The sequence below is a fragment of the Nerophis lumbriciformis genome, linkage group LG20 (assembly GCF_033978685.3).
Source record: "Nerophis lumbriciformis linkage group LG20, RoL_Nlum_v2.1, whole genome shotgun sequence".
Classification (NCBI taxonomy): Eukaryota; Metazoa; Chordata; class Actinopteri; order Syngnathiformes; family Syngnathidae; genus Nerophis; species Nerophis lumbriciformis.
The window spans coordinates 2018167-2041663 of NC_084567.2; the positions used below are offsets into that span (position 1 = coordinate 2018167).

General features: G+C 37.5%; 1 protein-coding gene and 1 long non-coding RNA gene across 2 annotated transcripts in view; one reads left to right on the forward strand and one right to left on the reverse strand.

Moving 5' to 3' along the window:
- cabp7a (calcium binding protein 7a) overlaps positions 1-23497 on the reverse strand; it is a 47405-nt gene that overhangs the window by 12245 nt on the left and 11663 nt on the right. The window contains exons 2-4 of the mRNA XM_061980066.2: positions 2100-2243; positions 1896-2008; positions 1661-1811 (exon numbers count right to left, since the gene is read on the reverse strand). Of these exons, the coding sequence (XP_061836050.1) occupies positions 1661-1811; positions 1896-2008; positions 2100-2243 (408 nt within the window). The remainder of the gene's footprint in view (positions 1-1660; positions 1812-1895; positions 2009-2099; positions 2244-23497) is intronic.
- Positions 1320-7324, forward strand: LOC133619155 (uncharacterized). The gene is made up of 3 exons (XR_012051014.1): positions 1320-2034; positions 2148-2246; positions 6846-7324. It is a non-coding gene; the product is annotated as an uncharacterized lncRNA (long non-coding RNA).

Here is a 23497-nt window from a genome sequence, read left to right on the forward strand (position 1 = left end):
ATATTTTTGTGGGGGGGGGAGTTAAATAATTGTGAGAAATAGTATATTTTTGTGAAAGGCAAGTAATACTATATATTTGTGAAAAAAGGTGAATATTTGTGAGAAAAGAAAACAAGTAGAATATTTGGGAGAAAATAGTAAAATATTTCTGAGAAAGGTACAATATTTCTGGAAAGAAATAGTTGTAAATGTGTAAGTAAATCGTAATACATTTTTGTGAAATAGGACAATATTTATTTTAAAAAACAGTAGCATATTTTGGGGAAAATAGTATATATCTTTGTGGGAAAACAGTAAAATATTTGAAATAATTGTATATTTTGTGAAGAAAAAAATTAGAATATTCATGAGAAAGTAGTAGTATATTTGTGAGCAAATAGTAGTGTATTTTTGTAGAAAGAAAGTTTAATATTTGTAGAAAAATAGTATAATATTTTTGATCAAATAGTTGTATATTTTTGTGGGGAAAAAAGTTTAATAATTGTGGAAAAATAGTATATTTGTGAGTAAAAAATTTTGTGGGGGGGGGGTTAAATAATTGTGAGAAATAGTATATTTTTGTGAAAGGCAAGTAATACTATATGTTTGTGAAAAAAGGTGAATATTTATGAGAAAAGAAAAAAAGTAGAATATTTGGAAGAAAATAGTAAAATATTTCTGAGAAAGGTACAATATTTGTGGGGAAAAAAATAGTTGTAAATTTGTAAGTAAATCGTAATATATTTTTGTGAAATAGAAAAAAATTATTAAAAAAAAAAACAGTAGCATATTTTTGGGGAAAATAGTATATATCTTTGTGGAAAAACAGTAAAATATTTGTGAAATAATTGTATATTTTGTGAAGAAAAAATTAGAATATTCATGAGAAAATAGTAGTATATTTGAGCAAATAGTAGTGTATTTTTGTAGAAAGAAAGTTTAATATTTGTGGAAAAATAGTATAATATTTGTGAGCAAATAGTTGTATATTTTTGTGGAAAAAAAAGTTTAATAATTGTGGAAAAATAGTATATTTGTGAGTAAAACATTTTGTGGGGGGGGGGTTAAATAATTGTGAGAAATAGTATATTTTTGTGAAAGGCAAGTAATACTATATATTTGTGAAAAAAGGTGAATATTTATGAGAAAATAAAAAAAGTAGAATATTTGGGAGAAAATAGTAAAATATTTCTGAGAAAGGTAAAAAAATAGTTTGTGGAAAAACAGTAAAATATTAGTGAAATAATTGTATATTTTGTGAAGAAAAAATCTGAATATTCCTAAAGAAATAGTAGTATATTTGTGAGCAGATAGTAGTATATTTTTGTGGAGAAAAAAAGTTGAATAATTGTGGAAAAATAGTAATATATTTGTGAGCAAATGGTAGTATATTTTTGTGAGGGGAAAAAAGTTAAATAATTGTGAGAAATAGTGAAAGGCAAGTAGTACTATATATTTGTGAAAAAAGTAGAATATTTGGGAGAAAATAAAAAAGTAGAATATTTGGGAGAAAATAGAATATTTGTGAAAAAGGTAGAATATTTGTGAAGTTATGACTCAAACACGCAGGTAAGAAGCTGATTGGTTGGACAAGAGGACAAGGGGCGGGGCTAGACATAGTAAGGTGACAAAAACAATGACGATGATGACGATGAAGTGGACAAAGAAGGAAGGTCCTTACTGTCTATATCCACCTGGCACTCCCCAGGGTTCTGGATGTGGTTCTCCTCCGTCATGATGATGTTCTCGATGTCCTTCATGGTCAGGTGGTCACAGAAGGTGTCGTAGAGAAGACGCTTCAGCTCCTCCACTGTCAGCTTCTGCATGTCACACTGTCAACAACACAGACACGTCCTTGTGCAACTCCATCTTTTCTGTGACGCTGGACTATGCTCCCTTGACGCTCGCTGTCCTACCTTCCAGAAAACCGAGTCAAAGTCGGTGCCGTTGAACTTGTCTGGTATCCCGGCCGCCGTCAGCTTGGGACCCAGAAGTGTGACAAACTCCTCAAAGTCCACCTGCCCGTCACCTGAGGGACACCAAGGAACCGCTAAGGTTGGATCAGTGTGTGTGTGTGTGTGTGTGTGTGTGTGTGTGTGTGTGTGTGTGTGTGTCCTCACCGTCCATGTCCAGTCTCTGGATGATGACCTCCAGCTCCACCTCATTAGGCATGTAGCCCAGGGAGCGCATGGCCATGCCCAGCTCCTGCTTGGAGATGAAGCCATTACCGTCACGGTCAAACACTTTGAAGGCCTCGCGGATCTCTGGTAGGGTGACACACACACACACACACACACATTGTGAATATTTGTGTGAAAAAAGCTGTGTATTTGCGAGTAAATAGTACTATACTTTTGTTAAAAAAAGTTAAATATTTGTGAGAAAATACTAGCATATTTTTGTGAAAGAGGTGAATATTTGTGTGAAAACAGTTGTGCATTTGCAAGTAAATAATAGTGTACTTTTGAAAAAAAAAAGCTAAATATTTGTGAGAAAATACTAGTATATTTTTGTGAAAGAGGTGAGTATTTGTGTGAAAACAGTTGTATATTTGAGAGTAAATAATACTATACTTTTGTTAAAAAAAAGTTTAATATTTGTGAGAAAATTCTGGAATATTTTTGTGAAAAATTGTGAATATTTGTGTGAAATCAGTTGTGTATTTGCGAGTAAATAGTAAAATACGTTTGTTAAAAAAAGTTTAATATTTGTGAGAAAATATTAGTATATTTTTGTGAAAGAGGTGAATATTTGTGTGAAAATAGTTGTACATTTGCGAGTAAATAATACTATACTTTTGTAAAAAAAAAAGTTTAATATTTATGAGAAAATATTAGTATATTTTAGTGAAAGAGGTGAATATTCGTGTGAAAACAGTTAAGTATTTGCAAGTAATTAGTAGTGTACTTTTGAAAAAAGCTAAATATTTGTGAGAAAATACTAGTATATTTTTGTGACAGAGGTGAATATTTGTGTGAAAACAGTTGTATATTTGAGGGTAAATAATACTATACTTTTGTTAAAAAAAAGTGTAATATTTGTGAGAAAATTCTGGAATATTTTTGTGAAAAATTGTGAATATTTGTGTGAAAACAGTTGTACATTTGCGAGTAAATAATACTATACTTTTGTTAAAAAAAGTTTAATATTTGTGAGAAAATATTAGTATATTTTTGTGAAAGAGGTGAATATTTGTGTGAAAATAGTTGTACATTTGCGAGTAAATAATACTATACTTATTTTTTAAAAAAAGTTTAATATTTGTGAGAAAATAGTATATTTTTGTGAAAAAAGGTGAATATTCGTGTGAAAACAGATAAGTATTTGCAAGTAAATAGTAGTGTACTTTTGAAAAAAAAAGCTAAATATTTGTGAGAAAATACTAGTATATTTTTGTGAAAGAGGTGAATATTTGTGTGAAAACAGTTGTATATTTGAGAGTAAATAATACTATACTTTTGTTAAAAAAAGTTTAATATTTGTGAGAAAATTCTGGAATATTTTTGTGAAAAATTGTGAATATTTGTGTGAAAACAGTTGTGTTTTTGCAAGTAAATAGTAATATACTTTTGTTAAAAAAAAGTTTAATATTTGTGAGAAAATATTAGTATATTTTTGTGAAAGAGGTGAATATTTGTGTGAAAATAGTTGTACATTTGCGAGTAAATAATACTATACTTTTGTTAAAAAAAGTTTAATATTTGTGAGAAAATAAGAGTATACTTTTGTGAAAAAAGGTGAATATTCGTGTGAAAACAGTTAAGTATTTGCAAGTAAATAGTAGTGTACTTTTGAAAAAAAAAGCTAAATATTTGTGAGAAAATACTAGTATATTTTTGTGAAAGAGGTGAATATTTGTGTGAAAACAGTTGTGTATTTGAGAGTAAATAATACTATACTTTTGTTAAAAAAAGTTTAATATTTGTGAGAAAATAAGAGTATACTTTTGTGAAAAAAGGTGAATATTCGTGTGAAAACAGTTAAGTATTTGCAAGTAAATAGTAGTGTACTTTTGAAAAAAAAAAGCTAAATATTTGTGAGAAAATACTAGTATATTTTTGTGAAAGAGGTGAATATTTGTGTGAAAACAGTTATATATTTGAGAGTAAATAATACTATACTTTAGTTAAAATTTTTTTTAATATTTGTGAGAAAATTCTGGAATATTTTTGTGAAAAATTGTGAATATTTGTGTGAAAACACTTGTGTTTTGCGAGTAAATAGTAATATACTTTTGTTAAAAAAAGTTTAATATTTGTGAGAAAATATTAGTATATTTTTGTGAAAGAGGTGAATATTTGTGTGAAAATAGTTGTACATTTGCGAGTAAATAATACTATACTTTTGCTAAAAAAAGTTTAATATTTATGAGAAAATATTAGTATATTTTAGTGAAAGAGGTGAATATTCGTGTGAAAACAGTTAAGTATTTGCAAGTAAATAGTAGTGTACTTTTGAAAAAAAAGCTCAATATTTGTGAGAAAATACTAGTATATTTTTGTGAAAGAGGTGAACATTTGTGTGAAAATAGTTGTATATTTGAGAGTAAATAATACTATACTTTTGTTAAAAAAAAGTTTAATATTTGTGAGAAAATTCTGGAATATTTTTGTGAAAAATTGTGAATATTTGTGTGAAATCAGTTGTGTATTTGCGAGTAAATAGTAAAATACGTTTGTTAAAAAAAAGTGTAATATTTGTGAGAAAATATTAGTATTTTTTGTGAAAGAGGTGAATATTTGTGTGAAAATAGTTGTACATTTGCGAGTATATAATATTATACTTATGTTAAAAAAAAAGTTTAATATTTGTGAGAAAATAATACTATATTTTTGTGAAAAAAGGTGAATATTTGTGTGAAAACAGTTGTACATTTGTGCATAAATAGTATTATACTGTTGTTAAAAAAAAGTTAAACATTTGTTCAAAAATACTAGTATATTTTTATGAAAAATTGTGAATATTTGAGTGAAAAAGGCTGTGTATTTGCGAGTAAATAGTACTACACTTTTGTTTGAAAAAAATTAAATATTTGTGAGGAAATACTAGCATATATTTGGGAAAATTGTGAATATTTGTGTGAAAACAGTTGTGTATTTGCAAGTAAATAGTAGTGTACTTTTGAAAAAAAAAAGCAAAATATTTGTGAGAAAATACTAGTATATTTTTGTGAAAGAGGTGAATATTTGTGTGAAAACAGTTGTATATTTGAGAGTAAATAATACTATACTTTTGTTAAAAAAAAGTTTAATATTTGTGAGAAAATTCTGGAATATTTTTGTGAAAAATTGTGAATATTTGTGTGAAAACACTTGTGTTTTTGCGAGTAAATAGTAATATACTTTTGTTAAAATAAGCTAAATATTTGTGAGAAAATACTAGTATATTTTTGTGAAAGAGGTGAATATTTGTGTGAAAATAGTTGTACATTTGCGTGTAAATAATACTATACTTTTGTTAAAAAAAGTTTAATATTTGTGAGAAAATAATAGTATATTTTTGTGACAAATTGTGAATATTTGTGTGAAATCAGTTGTGTATTTGCGAGTAAATAGTAAAATACTTTTGTTAAAAAAGTGTAATATTTGTGAGAAAATATTAGTATATTTTTGTGAAAGAGGTGAATATTCGTGTGAAAATAGTTGTACATTTGCGAGTATATAATACTATACTTATGTTAAAAAAAAGTTTAATATTTGTGAGAAAATAATACTATATTTTTGTGAAAAAAGGTGAATATTTGTGTGAAAACAGTTGTACATTTGTGCATAAATAGTATTATACTGTTGTTAAAAAAAAGTTGAACATTTGTTCAAAAATACTAGTATATTTTTATGAAAAATTGTGAATATTTGAGTGAAAAAAGCTGTGTATTTGCCAGTAAATAATACTACACTTTTGTTTGAAAAAAATTAAATATTTGTGAGGAAATACTAGCATATATTTGTGAAAATTGTGAATATTTGTGTGAAAACAGTTAAGTATTTGCAAGTAAATAGTAGTGTACTTTTGAAAAAAAAAGCTAAATATTTGTGAGAAAATACTACTATATTTTTGTGAAAGAGGTGAATATTTGTGTGAAAACAGTTGTGTATTTGAGAGTAAATAATACTATACTTTTGTTAAAAAAAAGTTTAATATTTGTGAGAAAATTCTGGAATATTTTTGTGACAAATTGTGAATATTTGTGTGAAAACAGTTAAGTATTTGCGAGTAAATAGTAATATACTTTTGTTAAAAAAAAGTTAAATATTTGTGAGAAAATACTAGCATATTTTTGTGAAAGAAGTGAATATTTGTGTGAAAACAGTTGTGTATTTGCAAGTAAATAGTAGTGTACTTTTGAAAAAAAAAAAGCAAAATATCTGTGAGAAAATACTAGTATATTTTTGTGAAAGAGGTGAATATTTGTGTGAAAACAGTTGTATATTTGAGAGTAAATAATACTATACTTTTGTTAAAAAAAGTTTAATATTTGTGAGAAAATTCTGGAATATTTATGTGAAAAATTGTGAATATTTGTGTGAAATCAGTTGTGTATTTGCGAGTAAATAGTAAAATACTTTTGTTAAAAAAAGTGTAATATTTGTGAGAAAATACTAGTATATTTTTGTGAAAGAGGTGAATATTCGTGTGAAAACAGTTAAGTATTTGCAAGTAAATAGTAGTGTACTTTTGAAAAAAAAAAGCTAAATATTTGTGAGAAAATACTAGTATATTTTTGTGAAAAAGGTGAATATTTGTGTGAAAACAGTTGTATATTTGAGAGTAAATAATACTATACTTTTGTTAAAAAAAAGTTTAATATTTGTGAGAAAATTCTGGAATATTTTTGTGTAAAATTGTGAATATTTGTGTGAAAACAGTTGGTGGTCTCAGGCAGCCACGACACACCTGGGGCTGCACATCTCCTGAACCCCAACGTTCTGATCGCTTGGCCACGCCCCCTTCCTGCTACGCTGGAAATAACAAAGATGCGCTTGAAAGCACCATGACTTCCGTATTGTAGATTCACGGTTGGCCCTTTCTAACGTACAAGGTAAAGTCCAAATAGTTTCAACCACAAGGTGAGGCGGCAGTGCTAGCCTCTGCGCCGCCCACTACGTAACCCAGTGGTGGTAATGGCGTGTGGACGGTTACGCAACACTCCAACTTAGCAGGCGGGTAGAACTGGGCTTTAACGACCACGGTTCTCATGGTGGAAACTAAAGCCTTTGGCTTTCAGGAGCTCTGAGGTGAAGGTGATCCAGGCTTTCTTCTCAGACGTCTCATTGCTCTTTATGTAAGACCTTATCAGTATGAGAGAAACTATTTTTAAACACCCTGGCCAAACTTAATCCATCTTTAGCCGGAAGATTTGAATAAAAAGCTGCTAACAAGGCTCCTGAGTATTTGGAGACCGGGGGGGGAGGGGAAATAATAAATTGGCAAATTTAGACAAGTCCAACCTGAGCGAAGGAGGAAGTTGCAAATGAAAGAAACTCCCTGCAGAGATCTCACTCCTCCTAAAGCTCCTTCACTCTCCAATCATTCTAGTTGGCGGAAGGTTGGATTTTCTTGCATTTTGATCGCGCGGTTTTCATCATGGCAGCCTCAGACTAAAGGCTGGGCCCCAGTCTGAGGCCAAGGCCTTGCACTGCAAAAAGTGAAACCTAAGTAAGATGAAATATGTCAAATAAGGCTGATATTTGCTTATTTTCTGTCTGATAAGATCATTCTTCTCACTAAGCAGATTTGATGTTAGTGTTTTACTTGTTTTAAGTGTTTTTGTCCTAAATGATCTCAGTAAGATATTACAGCTTGTTGCTGAGATGTGATGACCTAAATTGAGTAAAACATGCTTGAAACTAGAATATCATCAATGTCATCAACACTCACAAGTATAAAACTGCTTTTTTAAAGTAATCATTTCTTATTTCAAGCATGAAATAAAAATACATGACTTTGACACAATTGTTTCTCATAATTAAAACAGATGACAGCCAAATGGACTTTGCTGGTTTATTTTCAACGAAACAAGAGAAAATAGGTACTCATATAGTAGTACAGTTGGCACAGTGCAGTAAACTGACAGTTAATATTTAAACATTTAACATGTGACATTTCAAACTACTTTGAACAGAAATAGTTCATGCACATTTAGGTAAATTCTTCTAAATTATAATTTAAAAAAATTTGTCTGGGGCCATATATATATATATATATATATATATATATATATATATATATATATATTCCTCGCACATTTATTGTCTGAAAGAGCACGCACTTGGCGCGATAATGCATTTTTAGACAATATGATTTGCCTGAGCGGTGTCGGAGGCAGATATTTACATATATCCGTATTTAAGTGTTACTTCTTTATTTTCATAATCATATTACAAAACAGCTCGTGTTTTTCTTCCAATTGTGGTCTTTTGGTTGTCTGCAAATACTGTGTGCTAACCTTGACTATGGAATGTAAGGAGGAGAGATAATCCTTCTCCTTATCTCTTCTTGTGTCCAGCTGCGGAGGACAATGGGCATGTGTTTGGGCTGGAAAGACAAGACAGCGAGGGTGGGAGGGAGAGAGACTTTATAGAATAGAAGGTTTCCATATTTTAGATCAGACCATCTTAGCTGTGCGATTGAATGTTCTATGCTGGACTGGTCTCATTATATTTACAAAGCTTTGCAAATATATTACAAAATACCTATTCTGTCTCTGGTGGTTCTTCTACTCAGCTTTAAGTGTCGTAAAGAGCTTGGGAGCGACCAGAAACTTGAATTCCCTGGGAGGAACAACTGGTCCAAACGCAACAGCGGCTAGGAGACCCCAAGAGTAACAAGCGCTTGCCTTGTTGCCTTTCCAATAAGAACAATAAACTAGTTTTTAGTATAAGTTTGCTGCTTTCAAGAAATGTAATGCCGGGCGCATATCATTATGTCAAGATAATGGCACTAGCATTTACTTCATTTAAGAATACTTTTCAACATATTGAGCAAAAAGGTCTCTTTTTTTTTTTCTATCAAGAAAAGTGCACTTGTTATTAGTGAGAATATAATTATTTTAAAGGGGAACATTATCATAATTTCAGAATTGTTAAATCCATTAAAAATCAGTTCCCAGTGGCTTATTATATTTTTCGAAGTTTTTTTTAAAATTTTACCCGCAATATCCCTAAAAAAAAGCTTCAAAGTGCCTGATTGTAACCATCGTTATATACACCCGTCCATTTTCCTGTGACGTCACATAGTGAAGCCAACACAAACAAACATGGCGGAAAGAACAGCAAGCTATAGCGACATTAGCTCGGATTCAGACTCGGATTTCAGCGGCTTAAGCGATTCAACAGATTACGCATGTATTGAAACGGATGGTTGTAGTGTGGAGGCAGGTAGCGAAAACCAAATTGAAGAAGAAACTGAAGCTATTGAGCCATATCGGTTTGAACCGTATGCAAGCGAAACTGACGAAAACGACACGACAGCCAGTGATACAACATCTTGTCTGTTAACATTTTTTAAGAAATAAACAATAGTTACAGTGTATGTCATATATAAAAATATTTAAATAAAAAACAATTTAATATTATTAAATAATAGTCATAAAGTGGCAGTAAAAACAAAACAAAACACTCATATACATAAATATATATACATACATATGTATATACACATATATACTGTGTATATACACTGTATATACATATATGTATATATATATACATATATACATATATATATATATATATATATATATATACATATATATATATATATGTATATATGTATATATGTGTATATATACAGTATATATATATATATATATATATATATATATATATATATATATATATATATATATATATACGATAGGTCAGGAAAAAACACAGAGGCTATTTCATCCCTACAAGCCTTTCAGGGAAACAGACTTGTAGGGATGATAAAGCCTCTGTGTTTTTTCCTGACCTAACGTATATTCCGCTCTACCCCGGTATTGAGCACTGTATACCGATAAACCACAGTTACCTCGACTATATATGTGTATATACTGTATATATGTATGTATGTATATATAATGTACAGTATATACAAAATATATGTAACTTTATAGTAAAAACAAAACCTACAAATACAAGTGTTATAACGATAAAAAACAGACTTTACGTAATATTTGTCGTTAACACAAAATACATTAGAATACATTTCATATACAGTCATTTTTATGTTGTATTATTATTATTAATGTTCATAATAATTGTATTTGATTTTATACTCTTTTAGTCTCTAATATTTTGGTCTGCTTAGTTTAGCAGAGAACAACTCCAATAATATGAAGATTTGATGATATTATAAAATAAATGTATTATTATTATTATTATTATTATTATCGTCAATAATAAATTATATATTGTCATATATTAGTAATATATGACAATATTCTAATTATTAGTAAATATAATACTAATAATAATATTCAATATGTAACAATATTGTATTAGTGACAAGATTAATATTAATACATTTTCTAAAATCTTCATATTATTGTCTGCTAAGCTAAGCTAACCAAAATATTAGAGACTACAAGCGCAGTATTTATTGTGAAGATATTGTTCATATTTGATTATTATTGTAGTAAAGGATGAATATTGGCTGGCTGGGTCGCTGCACCCTCACTGGGGTCAAGTTGGGCTTCTTTGCTGCGAGTGAGACGTCAGCGTCGGGAGGATCTTTGTGAGGAAGGAGAGCAAATAAACAGAAATAGAAATATGCAACACCAAGGAGGTTCTCTTGTGCGTGTTTCCATGGCAACGCGTCAGGAGCGGGTGTTTCTCAGCTGACCCCTCCCCCCCACCCTTTTGGAGGCGTGCCCCCGCAGTGGCGCTCAATTCCCACGCCGGCGCCACGGTGGCGGTGCCTTGAAATATCTTCATTGGTATTCATGTGGGTATGTGCGGAGGAGGAGCCGGGCATCCCTTCACCTCACTCACTAGGAGTCCTGCTCACACCTCAACATGGCCTCAGCACTGACCACGCCTCAGGAAGGTGGTGGCCACTGACCATAACACTGACCACGCCTCAGGAAGGTGGTGGCCACTGACCATAACACTGACCATGCCTCAGGAAGGTGGTGGCCACTGACCATAACACTGACCACGCCTCAGGAAGGTGGTGGCCACTGACCATAACACTGACCATGCCTCAGGAAGGTGGTGGCCACTGACCATAACACTGACCACACCTCAGGAAGGTGGTGGCCACTGACCATAACACTGACCACGCCTCAGGAAGGTGGTGGCCACTGACCATAACACTGGCCATGCCTCAGGAAGGTGGTGGCCATTGACCATAACACTGACCACGCCTCAGGAAGGTGGTGGCCACTGACTATAACACTGACCATGCCTCAGGAAGGTGGTTGCCACTGGCCATAACACTGACCATGCCTCAGGAAGGTGGTTGCCACTGACCATAACACTGACCATGCCTCAGGAAGGTGGTGGCCACTGACCATAACACTGACCACGCCTCAGGAAGGTGGTGGGCACTGGCCATAACACTGACCATGCCTCAGGAAGGTGGTGGCCACTGACTATAACACTGACCATGCCTCAGGAAGGTGGTGGGCACTGGCCATAACACTGACCATGCCTCAGGAAGGTGGTGGCCATTGACCATAACACTGACCATGCCTCAGGAAGGTGGTGGCCACTGACCATAACACTGACCACGCCTCAGGAGGGTGGTGGCCATTGACCATATCACAGACCATGCCTCAGGAAGGTGGTGGCCACTGACCATAACACTGACCATGCCTCAGGAAGGTGGTGGCCACTGACCATAACACTGACCATGCCTCAGGAAGGTGGTGGCCATTGACCATAACACTGACCATGCCTCAGGAAGGTGGTGGCCACTGACCATAACACTGACCACACCTCAGGAAGGTGGTGGGCACTGACCATAACACTGACCATGCCTCAGGAAGGTGGTGGCCACTGACCATAACACTGACCATGCCTCAGGAAGGTGGTGGCCATTGACCATAACACTGACCATGCCTCAGGAAGGTGGTGGCCACTGACCATAACACTGACCATGCCTCAGGAAGGTGGTGGCCACTGACCATAACACTGACCATGCCTCAGGAAGGTGGTGGCCATTGACCATAACACTGACCATGCCTCAGGAAGGTGGTGGCCACTGACCATAACACTGACCACACCTCAGGAAGGTGGTGGGCACTGACCATAACACTGACCATGCCTCAGGAAGGTGGTGGCCACTGACCATAACACTGACCATGCCTCAGGAAGGTGGTGGCCATTGACCATAACACTGACCATGCCTCAGGAAGGTGGTGGCCACTGACCATAACACTGACCACACCTCAGGAAGGTGGTGGGCACTGACCATAACACTGACCATGCCTCAGGAAGGTGGTGGCCACTGACCATAACACTGACCATGCCTCAGGAAGGTGGTGACCACTGACCATAACACTGACCATGCCTCAGGAAGGTGGTGGCCATTGACCATAACACTGACCACGCCTCAGGAGGGTGGTGGCCATTGACCATAACACTGACCATGCCTCAGGAGGTTGGTGGCCACTGACCATAACACTGACCACGCCTCAGGGAGGTGGTGGCCATTGACCATAACACTGACCATGCCTCAGGAAGGTGGTGGCCACTGACCATAACACTGACCACGCCTCAGGGAGGTGGTGGCATAACCAAGCAGGCATCACTATAGCTCTTGTCTCAAAGTAGGTCACCACCTGTCACATCACACCCTGACTTATTTGGACTTTTTTGCTGTTTTCCTGTGTGTAGTGTTTTACTTCTTGTCTTGCGCTCCTTATATTGGTGGCTTTTTCTCTTTTTTTGGTATTTTCCTGTAGCAGTTTCATGTCTTCCTTTTGAGTGATATTTCTACTTTGTTTTAGCAATCAAGAATATTTCAGTTGTTTTTAATCCTTCTTTGTGGGGACATTGTTGATTGTCATGTCATGTTCGGATGTACATCGTGGACGCCGTCTTTGCTCCACAGTAAGTCTTTGCTGTCGTCCAGCATTCTGTTTTTGTTTACTTTGTAGCCAGTTCAGTTTTAGTTTGGTTCTGCATAGCCTTCCCTAAGCTTCAATGCCTTTTCTTCGGGGCACTTACCTTTTGTTTATTTTTGGTTTAAGCATTAGACACTAGAGATGCGCGGATAGGCAATTTATTTCATCCGCAACCGCGTCAGAAAGTCGTCAACCATCCGCCATCCACCCGATGTAACGTTTGATCAGAACTGCACCCGCCCGCCATCCGCCCGATCTAATATAGATGATGCAAGGCATTAGTGAGCCTGCCAACTACTCCGGTTTTCCCGTAATTCGTACGGTTTTCATCAACCTATTCCGGGTTTTTCATTAATTTAAAAAAAAAAAAAGGGTGAAAACTACGCGAATTGCACCTTGTGCAGACAAGATTTTTCGATCGGACACGGAGGAATTAGCGATGTAAAAGACCACGTTGGGACAAAAAAACACAAGTCTAATGCCGTTGCTAGCGATACAAGTGGAAAACTTTCAACGTTTTTCGTCGCCCAAACAGATTCTTTGGATGTGATAAATGCCGAAGTTTTATTTACGGAGGCAATAATTGAGCATGGACTTCCAATCGCACTGGCTGATCACATGGGACAGTTAATAATGTAATGCAACCTTTAAAAATCATTACGCGGTGATCGCGGTCCCAAAAATAAACTTTTCTTGCATGATAATGTCCAGAAAAATTCGCTTTATATTACTATAGAGTCCTTTTAACGAATGAGTTTGATGGTTTATCACAAACCTTAAATGAAAGAAGTCCTTTGTTCTCCTGCACCATGGCCTTGCTTCGTGTTTGGTGCGCAAGCTTTATAACCTCACTGAGGTTATAAAGCTTTTGCCTGTTAAAGAAAGGAGACTGATCCAACGCAGCACAGACTTTCGCGTGCCACGCTGTCACGACCCAGACGCACACCAGTGCGCAATCATATGGGAGCCGCGCTGAGCGCACCTCCAAGCGCGTCTCGCTGCCGGCGACGGCCGGGTATGGGCCCGACGCTCCAGCGCCATCCATTTTCAGGGCTAGTTGATTCGGCAGGTGGGTTGTTACACACTCCTTAGCGGGTTCCGACTTCCATGGCCACCGTCCTGCTCTCTATATCAACCAGGGTGAGCCCCACCCCTTTCGTGAGCGCACTGCGCGCGGAGTGACCCCTGTTACGCGCCCCCGGCAACAGGGGTGGCGGGCAGGTAAGCTGCGCGGGCGGAGCGCGCGGAGTGACCCCTGTTACGAGCCCCCGGCCACGGGGGTGGCGGGCAGGTAAGCTGCTTACCTGCTGCGCGTGACGCCGGCCGCGGCGAAGGCGGACGAGGCGGGGTGTCGGTGCGGTGGGCGCGGTGGTGACCCTGGACGTGCGTCGGGCCCTTCTCGCGGATCGGCTCAGCTACGGCTCCCGGTGGGGCCCTCTCGGGGGAAGGGGCCTCGGTCCCGGACCCCGGCGAGGCGTCCCTTCTCCGCTCCGTAAAAGTGTCCATCTCTTTTCTTTTTTTTTCTTCTGTTGTGGCATATGCTGCAGGTGCCTGCTCGTTTTTCGTATGTGGGTAACAACATTTAACTATGTATATATATTTACCAATTGGTTTAACTGCCACCCGCAAAAAAAATATATATATATCTAATTAATCCACCCGACCCGACCCGCGAGCGGATAAAATCTTATTTTTTTTAATTTCATCCGCCCGATCCGCGGATAATCCGCGGACTCCGCGGTTGTGTCCGCAAACAGCGCATCTCTATTAGACACCTTTTTACCTGCAAGCTGCCACCTACTGATATGGAAGAGTATTACAGGGTTACTCTGCCGAGCTCTAGACAGCACCGACACTCGACAACAACACATCATTTGCAGACTAGAATTACTGCTTTGCAAAAAATATCTTTAACCCAAATAGGTGAAATTCTACGTTCCCATCCTCACCTATGGTCATGAGCTTTGGGTTATGACCGAAAGGACAAGATCACGGGTACAAGCGGCCAAAATGAGTTTCCTCCGCCGGGTGGCGGGTCTCTCCCTTAGAGATAGGGTGAGAAGCTCAAAGTAAAGCCGCTGCTCCTCCACATGGAGAGGAGCCAGATGAGGTGGTTCCGGCATCTGGTCAGGATGCCACCCGAAGGCCTACCTAGGGAGGTGTTTAGGGCACGTCCGACCGGTAGGAGGCCACGGGGAAGACCCAGGACACGTTGGGAAGACTATGTCTCCCGGCTGGCCTGGGAACGCCTCGGAATCCCCCGGGAGGAGCTGGACGAAGTGGCTGGGGAGAGGGAAGTCTGGGCTTCTCTGCTTAGGCTGCTGCCCCCGCGACCCGACCTCTGATAAGTGGAAGAAGACGGATGGATGGATAGATCTTCTCCCACGGCACACCAGACTGCATCTCACGACACAGTGGTTGAAAAACACCGCTCTACAAGATGTTGCTGACGTACAAAATAAAGCAGCACGCCCGAGACTTGGAGGGCCGCGCGGGGACTCGTTTCGGCGTCGGCAGCACGGAAATGGGCTTCCCACCTTATTCCACCTGCGGAGTTTGGAGTGTGTGTGTGTGTGTGTGTGTGTGTGTGTGTGTGTGTGTGTGTGTGTCTATATCGAGCTCCAGTAAATTGACCATCTATGTTCTTTCACTCAAGTGTAGGAGGTGAAATGGAGAATATGGCCTCCATTTTTTTATTTTTTTTGTGTGCGTGCACTCATCAGTGTACATTAGCGTACGTGCATCCACCCCCTCGACCTTTTTTACACACACACACACACACGCACACACACACACGCGAGAGAGAGAAAGAAAAGTCTATTTATTCCTGCCGGCGTCACCTCACACAGCAGCGCTCCCTGGAGGCCTTCCTGCTCCTAATTGAAAATCAAGTCCTGCTCGCCCGCGCTGACATTCGCTTAATGTGCAATTTTGCTTTCCCGTCCGTCATTTCCCGTCCAAAACCCCCACCTCGGGTTGTGGCTTTGGTCCAGACGCCAACATGCCTGATCAAATCAAATCAAATCAACTTTATTTATAAAGCACATTTAAAATTTACCACAGGGGTAGCCAAAGTGCTGTACAATGAACAGGTTAAAAGATAAAACGAGTACCGAGCCAACACAACACAACACAAACAGAACACGATAAAAAATAAATAATTAAAATAGAATTAATAAAAACAGGTTGACAGCAGGTGTATTATGGGGCGCCATTGCAGGATGGATATCACTCAGTGTTAAAAGCCATGGAATAAAAGTATGTTTTTAAGAGAGATTTAAAAACAGGAAGAGAGGAGGCTTGTCTAACACTCAGGGGTAGGTCGTTCCAGAGCTTGGGAGCAGCAACGGCGAAAGCTCTGTCACCTCTAAGCTTCAGCCTTGTGTCAGGGACCGTCAACAGCAGCTGATCGGCTGATCTTAAGGATCGGGCGGGGCAGTAAGGCTGAAGGAGGTCGGAGAGATAGGTTGGCGCGAGGTTGTTTAGACATTTAAAAACAAATAAAAGGAGTTTAAAATTGATTCGGTAACGCACAGGGAGCCAGTGAAGGGACGCTAAAATAGGGGTGATGTGCTCACGTCTGCGGGTCTGTGTTAGCAGACGAGCTGCAGGCCTGGCTAATGCCTACATACAGGGCATTACAGTAATCAAGACGAGTCGAGATAAAGGCGTGGATTAATTTCTCAAGATCATGTCTTGATAGAAGCGGTTTCACTTTCGCTATTTGGCGTAATTGATAAAAGCTTTTTCGAACGACGCTGCTGATTTGTTTTTCGAATTTAAAATCCGAGTGGAACTTTACCCCCAGGTTTGTGACACAGTCGCTGAGATACGGGGTCAGAGTGCCGAGGTCAACGTCGGGGGAGGGAGAGCGACTTGGACCGAACAACATAACTTCTGTTTTGTCTTCATTTAGGCTCAGGAAGTTAGCTGAAAGCCAGACTTTGATGTCGTGCAGGCAGTCAATAAGACGTTGAACCGTGTTATTTTGTGCCATGGGAAAATAAATCTGGCAATCATCGGTGTAAAAATTAAATGCAATACTGTACTTCCTAAAAATAGAACCAAGGGGGAGAAGGTAAAGCGCAAATAAAATTGGGGCAAGGATTGAGCCCTGGGGGACCCCATGTGGTAAAGGAGCTGTGGACGACATAAAACTGTCTACTTTTACACAAAAACTCCTGTCGGTTAGGTACGACCGGAACCAGTTGAGGGCGGCGCCCTTAATGCCCACACAGTTCTCAAGACGAGTGATTAAGGTGGCGTGGAACGCAGCAGACAGATCTAAAAGCACCAGGACAACATAATTACCAGAATCAGTGGACAGGAGGATATCGTTAAAAACTTTTAGAAGCGCTGACTCTGTGCTGTGGAGGGCTTTAAAACCGGACTGGAACAGCTCAGTGATACCATTATCCTCTAAGAAGGGCAACAACTGACTGTAGACAACCTTCTCTAATATTTTGGAAATGTATGGAAGATTAGAGATAGGTCTGAGGTTAGAAAGGAGAGAGGGGTCGAGGCTGGGTTTTTTAAGTAGAGGTCGTACCACTGCATGTTTAAACTCTACTGGAACTATTCCAGAAGAGAGGCTACTATTGATAATGTTAAGGACACTTGATCCAATAGTAGCAAGTACCTCCTTAAACAGGCGAGGTGGGATGCACTTTAATCATCAGTCAAAAAAAAACTGTCTCTTTGCAATTAGTTGCCAAGTCCCGCCCCCACACAAGTTGCCATGGCGACCATGATTTTCATTTGACACAGGTGTGCGTGTCAGCCCCTCCAAAGGTGCCTACCTAAATTTGCGGAGATCCGACAAAAGACCCAAAAGTTATAGCCATTTTTCAGTCAAACTTACGGGGTTTCATAACGTCACCACCAGGTGGCGAGTGATAAAAATGATTATGGGCCTGCTGCAATGCAAGCAGCCCATATTATTATCGCTCATAATCATACTTGCCAACCTTGAGACCTCCGATTTCGGGAGGAAGGGGGTGGGGGTGTGGTCAGGGGTGGGGCGGAGCGTGGTTGGGGGCGTGGTTAAGAGGGGAGGAGTATATTGACAGCTAGAATTCACCAAGTCAAGTATTTCATACATATACAGTATATATATATACATACCTGCCAACTACTCCGGTTTTCCCGTAATTAGTACGGTTTTCATCAACCTATTCCGGGTTACGGTTGCGGTGATAAAAAATACGGTTTTTTCATTAATTAAAAAAAAAAAATTTTTTTTAAGTTTTATTCACGAAATCGCGTAACAACAATGACAATCGACACTGCTTCCCGTAACTTCCTATCGAGCCATTCCGAATGCCATGCGCGAGGCTATTTATAGCACCGCTGCCAAGCACGAGGCCATTGTTTCCAAACGAGCAAACGATCATGGAATCAGCCGGAGAAAAATCGCAAACGAGTCTTAAACCGAAAAGAAAACTGCAGTCATTCCGTGAAGAATATTCAAAAGCCTATCCGGGAATAATTACCCGTTCCAAAAAGGGTGAAAACTACGCGAATTGCACCTTGTGCAGACAAGATTTTTCGATCGGACACTGTCACGTTCAAACACTGAGGACATCTATTAAACAAGACAAAAGGCAAGGAATCAAACAGAGACAGAATTCAATTTGGACTCAATATTGAGGAGAGACATGGCCACTGCACTCTCTGTACAGTCCTGCACCACGCTCTGACGAAGAAGGTTTTCGTCTCCTCTTTATTACAATATTCAATGTTCACGCACCAACACATGTCTCAGCAGGAATGGGGAGTATGTAAAACAGTCATTGTTTTCGGTCGCTTTGAAGACCAAGAAGTGGGATTTCTCGGGCTTGGGCTCTTCCTGGATCCAGCTGGGGCAGGTGTTGGAGGACAATGGATAACCCCTCCCGTCTCCTGACCACAGTTGCTTCAAAAGGGCAGCGGGTCGTAAATAGCGTTGACTTCAAAGAGAGTTCGTTTAACACTTCAAAGAGAGTTCCTCTGGAAGTTGAGCAGATCCTGCCATCTGTCCGTGTTGAAATCACAGTGGCGTTTCACGAGCCTTCTTCCTCTTGTTAGGCCTCGAAAGACAGCATTCATAATACAACGTTTCTTTTGTGATAACTTACAAACAATTATTCCAACAGACACGGAGGAATTAGCGATGTAAAAGACCACGTCGGGACAAAAAAACACAAGTCTAATGCCGTTGCTAGCGATACAAGTGGAAAACTTTCAACGTTTTTCGTCGCCCAAACAGATTCTTTGGATGTGATAAATGCCGAAGTTTTATTTACGGAGGCAATAATTGAGCATGGACTTCCAATCGCACTGGCTGATCACATGGGACAGTTATTTCGGAAACTGTTTCCCGACTCGAAAATCGCCAAAAAATATGGATGTGGTCGAACCAAAACATCAAACATGGAATTGTTTAGTACTGTTTTACCATTTGTTTACTGTAAAAAGTGTTTATACTTTCAATGAACAAATTGAAGTCTTGTGAAAGGTTGACAGGATAACTGGCATTAACTGTCAAAATAATTTCAAACTATTGAAGTTAGCTTACAGAATAAACATGTCAATCAACCCATATGATTTTTGCTGTAATATTTTTGTTTTGAAAAGTCACTGTGACTGATAGAAAAGTGATGGTTTTAGCAACATTTTAACCTGTCTGAATGCTAATAATCATTTTGCGTCGGGGGGCGAAGCCTGAACCCCCCCACCAGGACTTTGTCCTGGACCTACCGGGGCCTGTGGCCCCTGGACCCTGGCTACTAGGTTTTTCTGATTTCAAAAGTTGGCAGGTATGTATATATATATATATATATATATATATATATATATATATATATATATATATAGATATAGATATCTACATCCTGAAAATATGCAAACAAAACTGTGTTTAGATAATTGATACTTCAAACTTGCATGAATAAATATTAAGGAATATAACATAATTTGGCTTCTGAGAGCTTCAAAATGTAATGAATAAAATGCTAAAGTTGTTGTTAAATATGGTCATTTTAAATGAATTATTATGATCATTTAAAATCAATTATTTCAAATATGTTTATTTTAATGTATAATTCTATGGCTGGATGTAATAAGGAGTCAGGAAAAAATAAAAAAAATACAATTAATTTTGACGTTTTTAGCAAAATATAGTAAACATGTATTTAGTTTTTTTTTTTGTAAATTAATAAATATATTTATTTTTAGATAAGATAAACATAATAATACAATTTATCTCTAGTCTGGATGATTTAGTTCTTGTCACCCTGTTGTCCTCCTGTCATGAAAAAAGGCTGTCCTCACTCAGGTCCGCATGGAGCTGGAGGGGGCGTGGCTTCCAGCTCCGGGCTGAAAATCGGGAGATTTTCGGGAGAATATTTGTCCCGGGAGGTTTTCGGGAGAGGCGCTGAATTTCGGGAGTCTCCCGGAAAATTCGGGAGGGTTGGCAAGTATGCTCATAATTCAACTTGTATTATTAGAGTTCCGCACGTTTCTCTTACGATTAATACAAGACGAACCGGCCAACGAACCCCCACATATGTTATACCGTCGGAAAAGTCTCACTGGCGCTTACAGCGGTACTTTAGATTGGCAAAATTTCGTGTTACCGTGGCGACGCAATTCACAAATAAAATATAAAATGGGCCAATTGAATGGGTACATACCCTTTTAATGGACGATTGCTCTGAGACAAACGGCAAAAAGACAAGATTAGCTCCTCTTGAAGTCTCATTTTGTTGTCTACTTTCCACACAAGCTAACTGATAGCATGCTAACGTTAGCTTGCTTGTATGCCAACATAAACATGATATTTTTTTTAGCTAAGATTGGAAAAAATTTGGCACATGACACTTGTTAACTGTTAGCATGCGAACGTTTTTTTTGCTGTTTTTTCACTTTTTTCTCTACTTTTGCAGCCATACACCTTACAGCTGTGCTACTTGATATGTGAGACATGCTAACTGTTAGCATGCCATCGCTAGCACACATGCTAAGTTTTACATTTTAATGTAAGCATGCTAATGTTTCTCAAAACTCGAGAATGTACGGAATTAGTTTGGTTGAGCTTGCCCACCTCGAAGCTATTTTATTTGGTACATAGTACCAAATAAGTGTGATCAGTAGATGGCAGTAACACATAAGAGATACGCGTAGACTGCAACATGATGGCAGTCACACATAAGAGATATGTGTAGACTACACTATGATGGCAGTCACACATAAGAGATACGTGTAGACTGCAATATGATGGCAGTCACACACAAGAGATACGTGTAGACTGCAATATGATGGCAGTCACAAATAAGAGATACGTGTAGACTGCACTATGATGGCAGTCACACATGAGAGATATGTGTAGACTGCAATATGATGGCAGTCACACATAAGAGATATGTGTAGACTGCAATATTTCATATATATATATATATAAGAAATACTTGACAAAATACTAAGTCAAGTATTTCATATATATATATATATATATATATATATATAGAAATAGATATATATAGAAATACTTGACTTTCAGTGAATTCTAGCTATAAATATATATTTCTTTTATTATATATATATATATATATATATATATATATATATATATATATGTATATAAGAAATACTTGACGAAATACTAAGTCAAGTATTTCATATATATATATATATATATATATATATGTACATATACATATATATATATATATATATACATATATATATAAGAAATACTTGACTTTCAGTGAATTCTAGCTATAAATGTATATTTATTTTATTATATATATATATATATATATATATATATATATATATATATATATATATATATATATATATATATATATATATATATATATATATATAAAAGAAATACTTGAATTTCAGTGTTCATTTATTTACACACACATAACACTCATCTACTCATTGTTGAGTTAAGGGTTGAATTGTCCATCCTTGTTCTATTCTCTGTCACTATTTTTCTAAGCATGCTGAAAAACCCTCTCTGATGATGCATTGATGTGTGGAACGCACAAAAGTGCTTTCATCAAATGCACTAGATGGCAGTATTGTCCTGTTTAAGAGTGTCACAACATTGCTGTTTACGGCAGACGAACTGCTTTACGGTAGACAAAAACGTGACCGCTGTTGTTGTGTGTAGTTGCCGCGCTGGGAGGACGTTAATGAAACTGCCTAACAATAAACCCACATAAGAAACCAAGAACTCGCCCTCCATCATTCTACACTTATAACGTGATTGGGCTGTATGGACCTGAGTCCGCCTAAATTTCGGGAGATTTTCGGGAGAAAGTTTGTCCCGGGAGGTTTTCGGGAGAGGCCCTGAATTTCGGGCAGGGCCGGCCCGTGGCATAGGCCGTATAGGCAAATGCTAAGGGCGCCGTCCACCAGGGGGCGCCACGCCAGTGCCACAAATGTTGGAGAAAAAAAAAAAAAAAAAAAAGTTGGTACTATTATTTCTAAATACAAAAAAATAATCCCACGTTAATTAAAATGCAAAATAAAGCCTATTTAATAGAAATATTATTTGTTACAACATTACGCCCCCCCCGCACGGTGCGCCCCCTCCCTTCCCGTATCATGACTCTTTTTGGACGTCACCACATCAAAAAATCAACACAAGATGCCAAAACTGTCAGGTGCCCAGGGAAGAAAAAAGAGAAAAGAAGAGGAGGAGAAACGAGAAAAGACAGAGGTAGCAGGTAGCTAACGTTAGCCTACATGAAATTATTTGTCTGTTACAGAATGTGATAGTAACCTGGCTTTTTAGCATTAAGCTAATGTTACATGATTCGGCAATTGCTAATCAATAAATAGCTAGTTCTGTTTTAACGTCGGGTTAATATTGTGGAGGGGGCTAAATTGTTATGGAAAATAATAATGTAACGTTAGGTAATTACAGTACTCCCACCTTACATTCCTCAGGGACATTTCTTTCTTTCTTTAGTTTATTTGGAACATGAACACACTTACATCATAATACATCACACAATTTCATATCATTTCACTTTACATCATGCCCGAAAAGGAGTAGGAAGAAGCAAAGCTTATTTAATCCTACCCCTTTCCCACTTCAAAGCGTTTACAAATATATAGAATCATTTACTGACCTTTTTATATAATAAAATAACATCTATGAATTAGTATACAACAGTTTTGTAATATGTAATTAATTAATTAATTCAGTCATTATTAACATACTGAGATGAAGAGTATCTTATTTTCAATAAGGTTGAAAGTATTTCTCATAATTCTTCTTCTTTGTACTCTGTAAGCACTATTATTTTGAACAACCTCTTAAACTGGATCATATCAGTACAATTTTTAACTTCTTTACTTAATCCATTCCATCATTTAATTCCACATACTGATATGCTAAAAGTTCTAAGTGTTGTACGTGCATATACATGTTTGTATTAGATCTTTTAAGCAGGTGTTTTTTGTTTA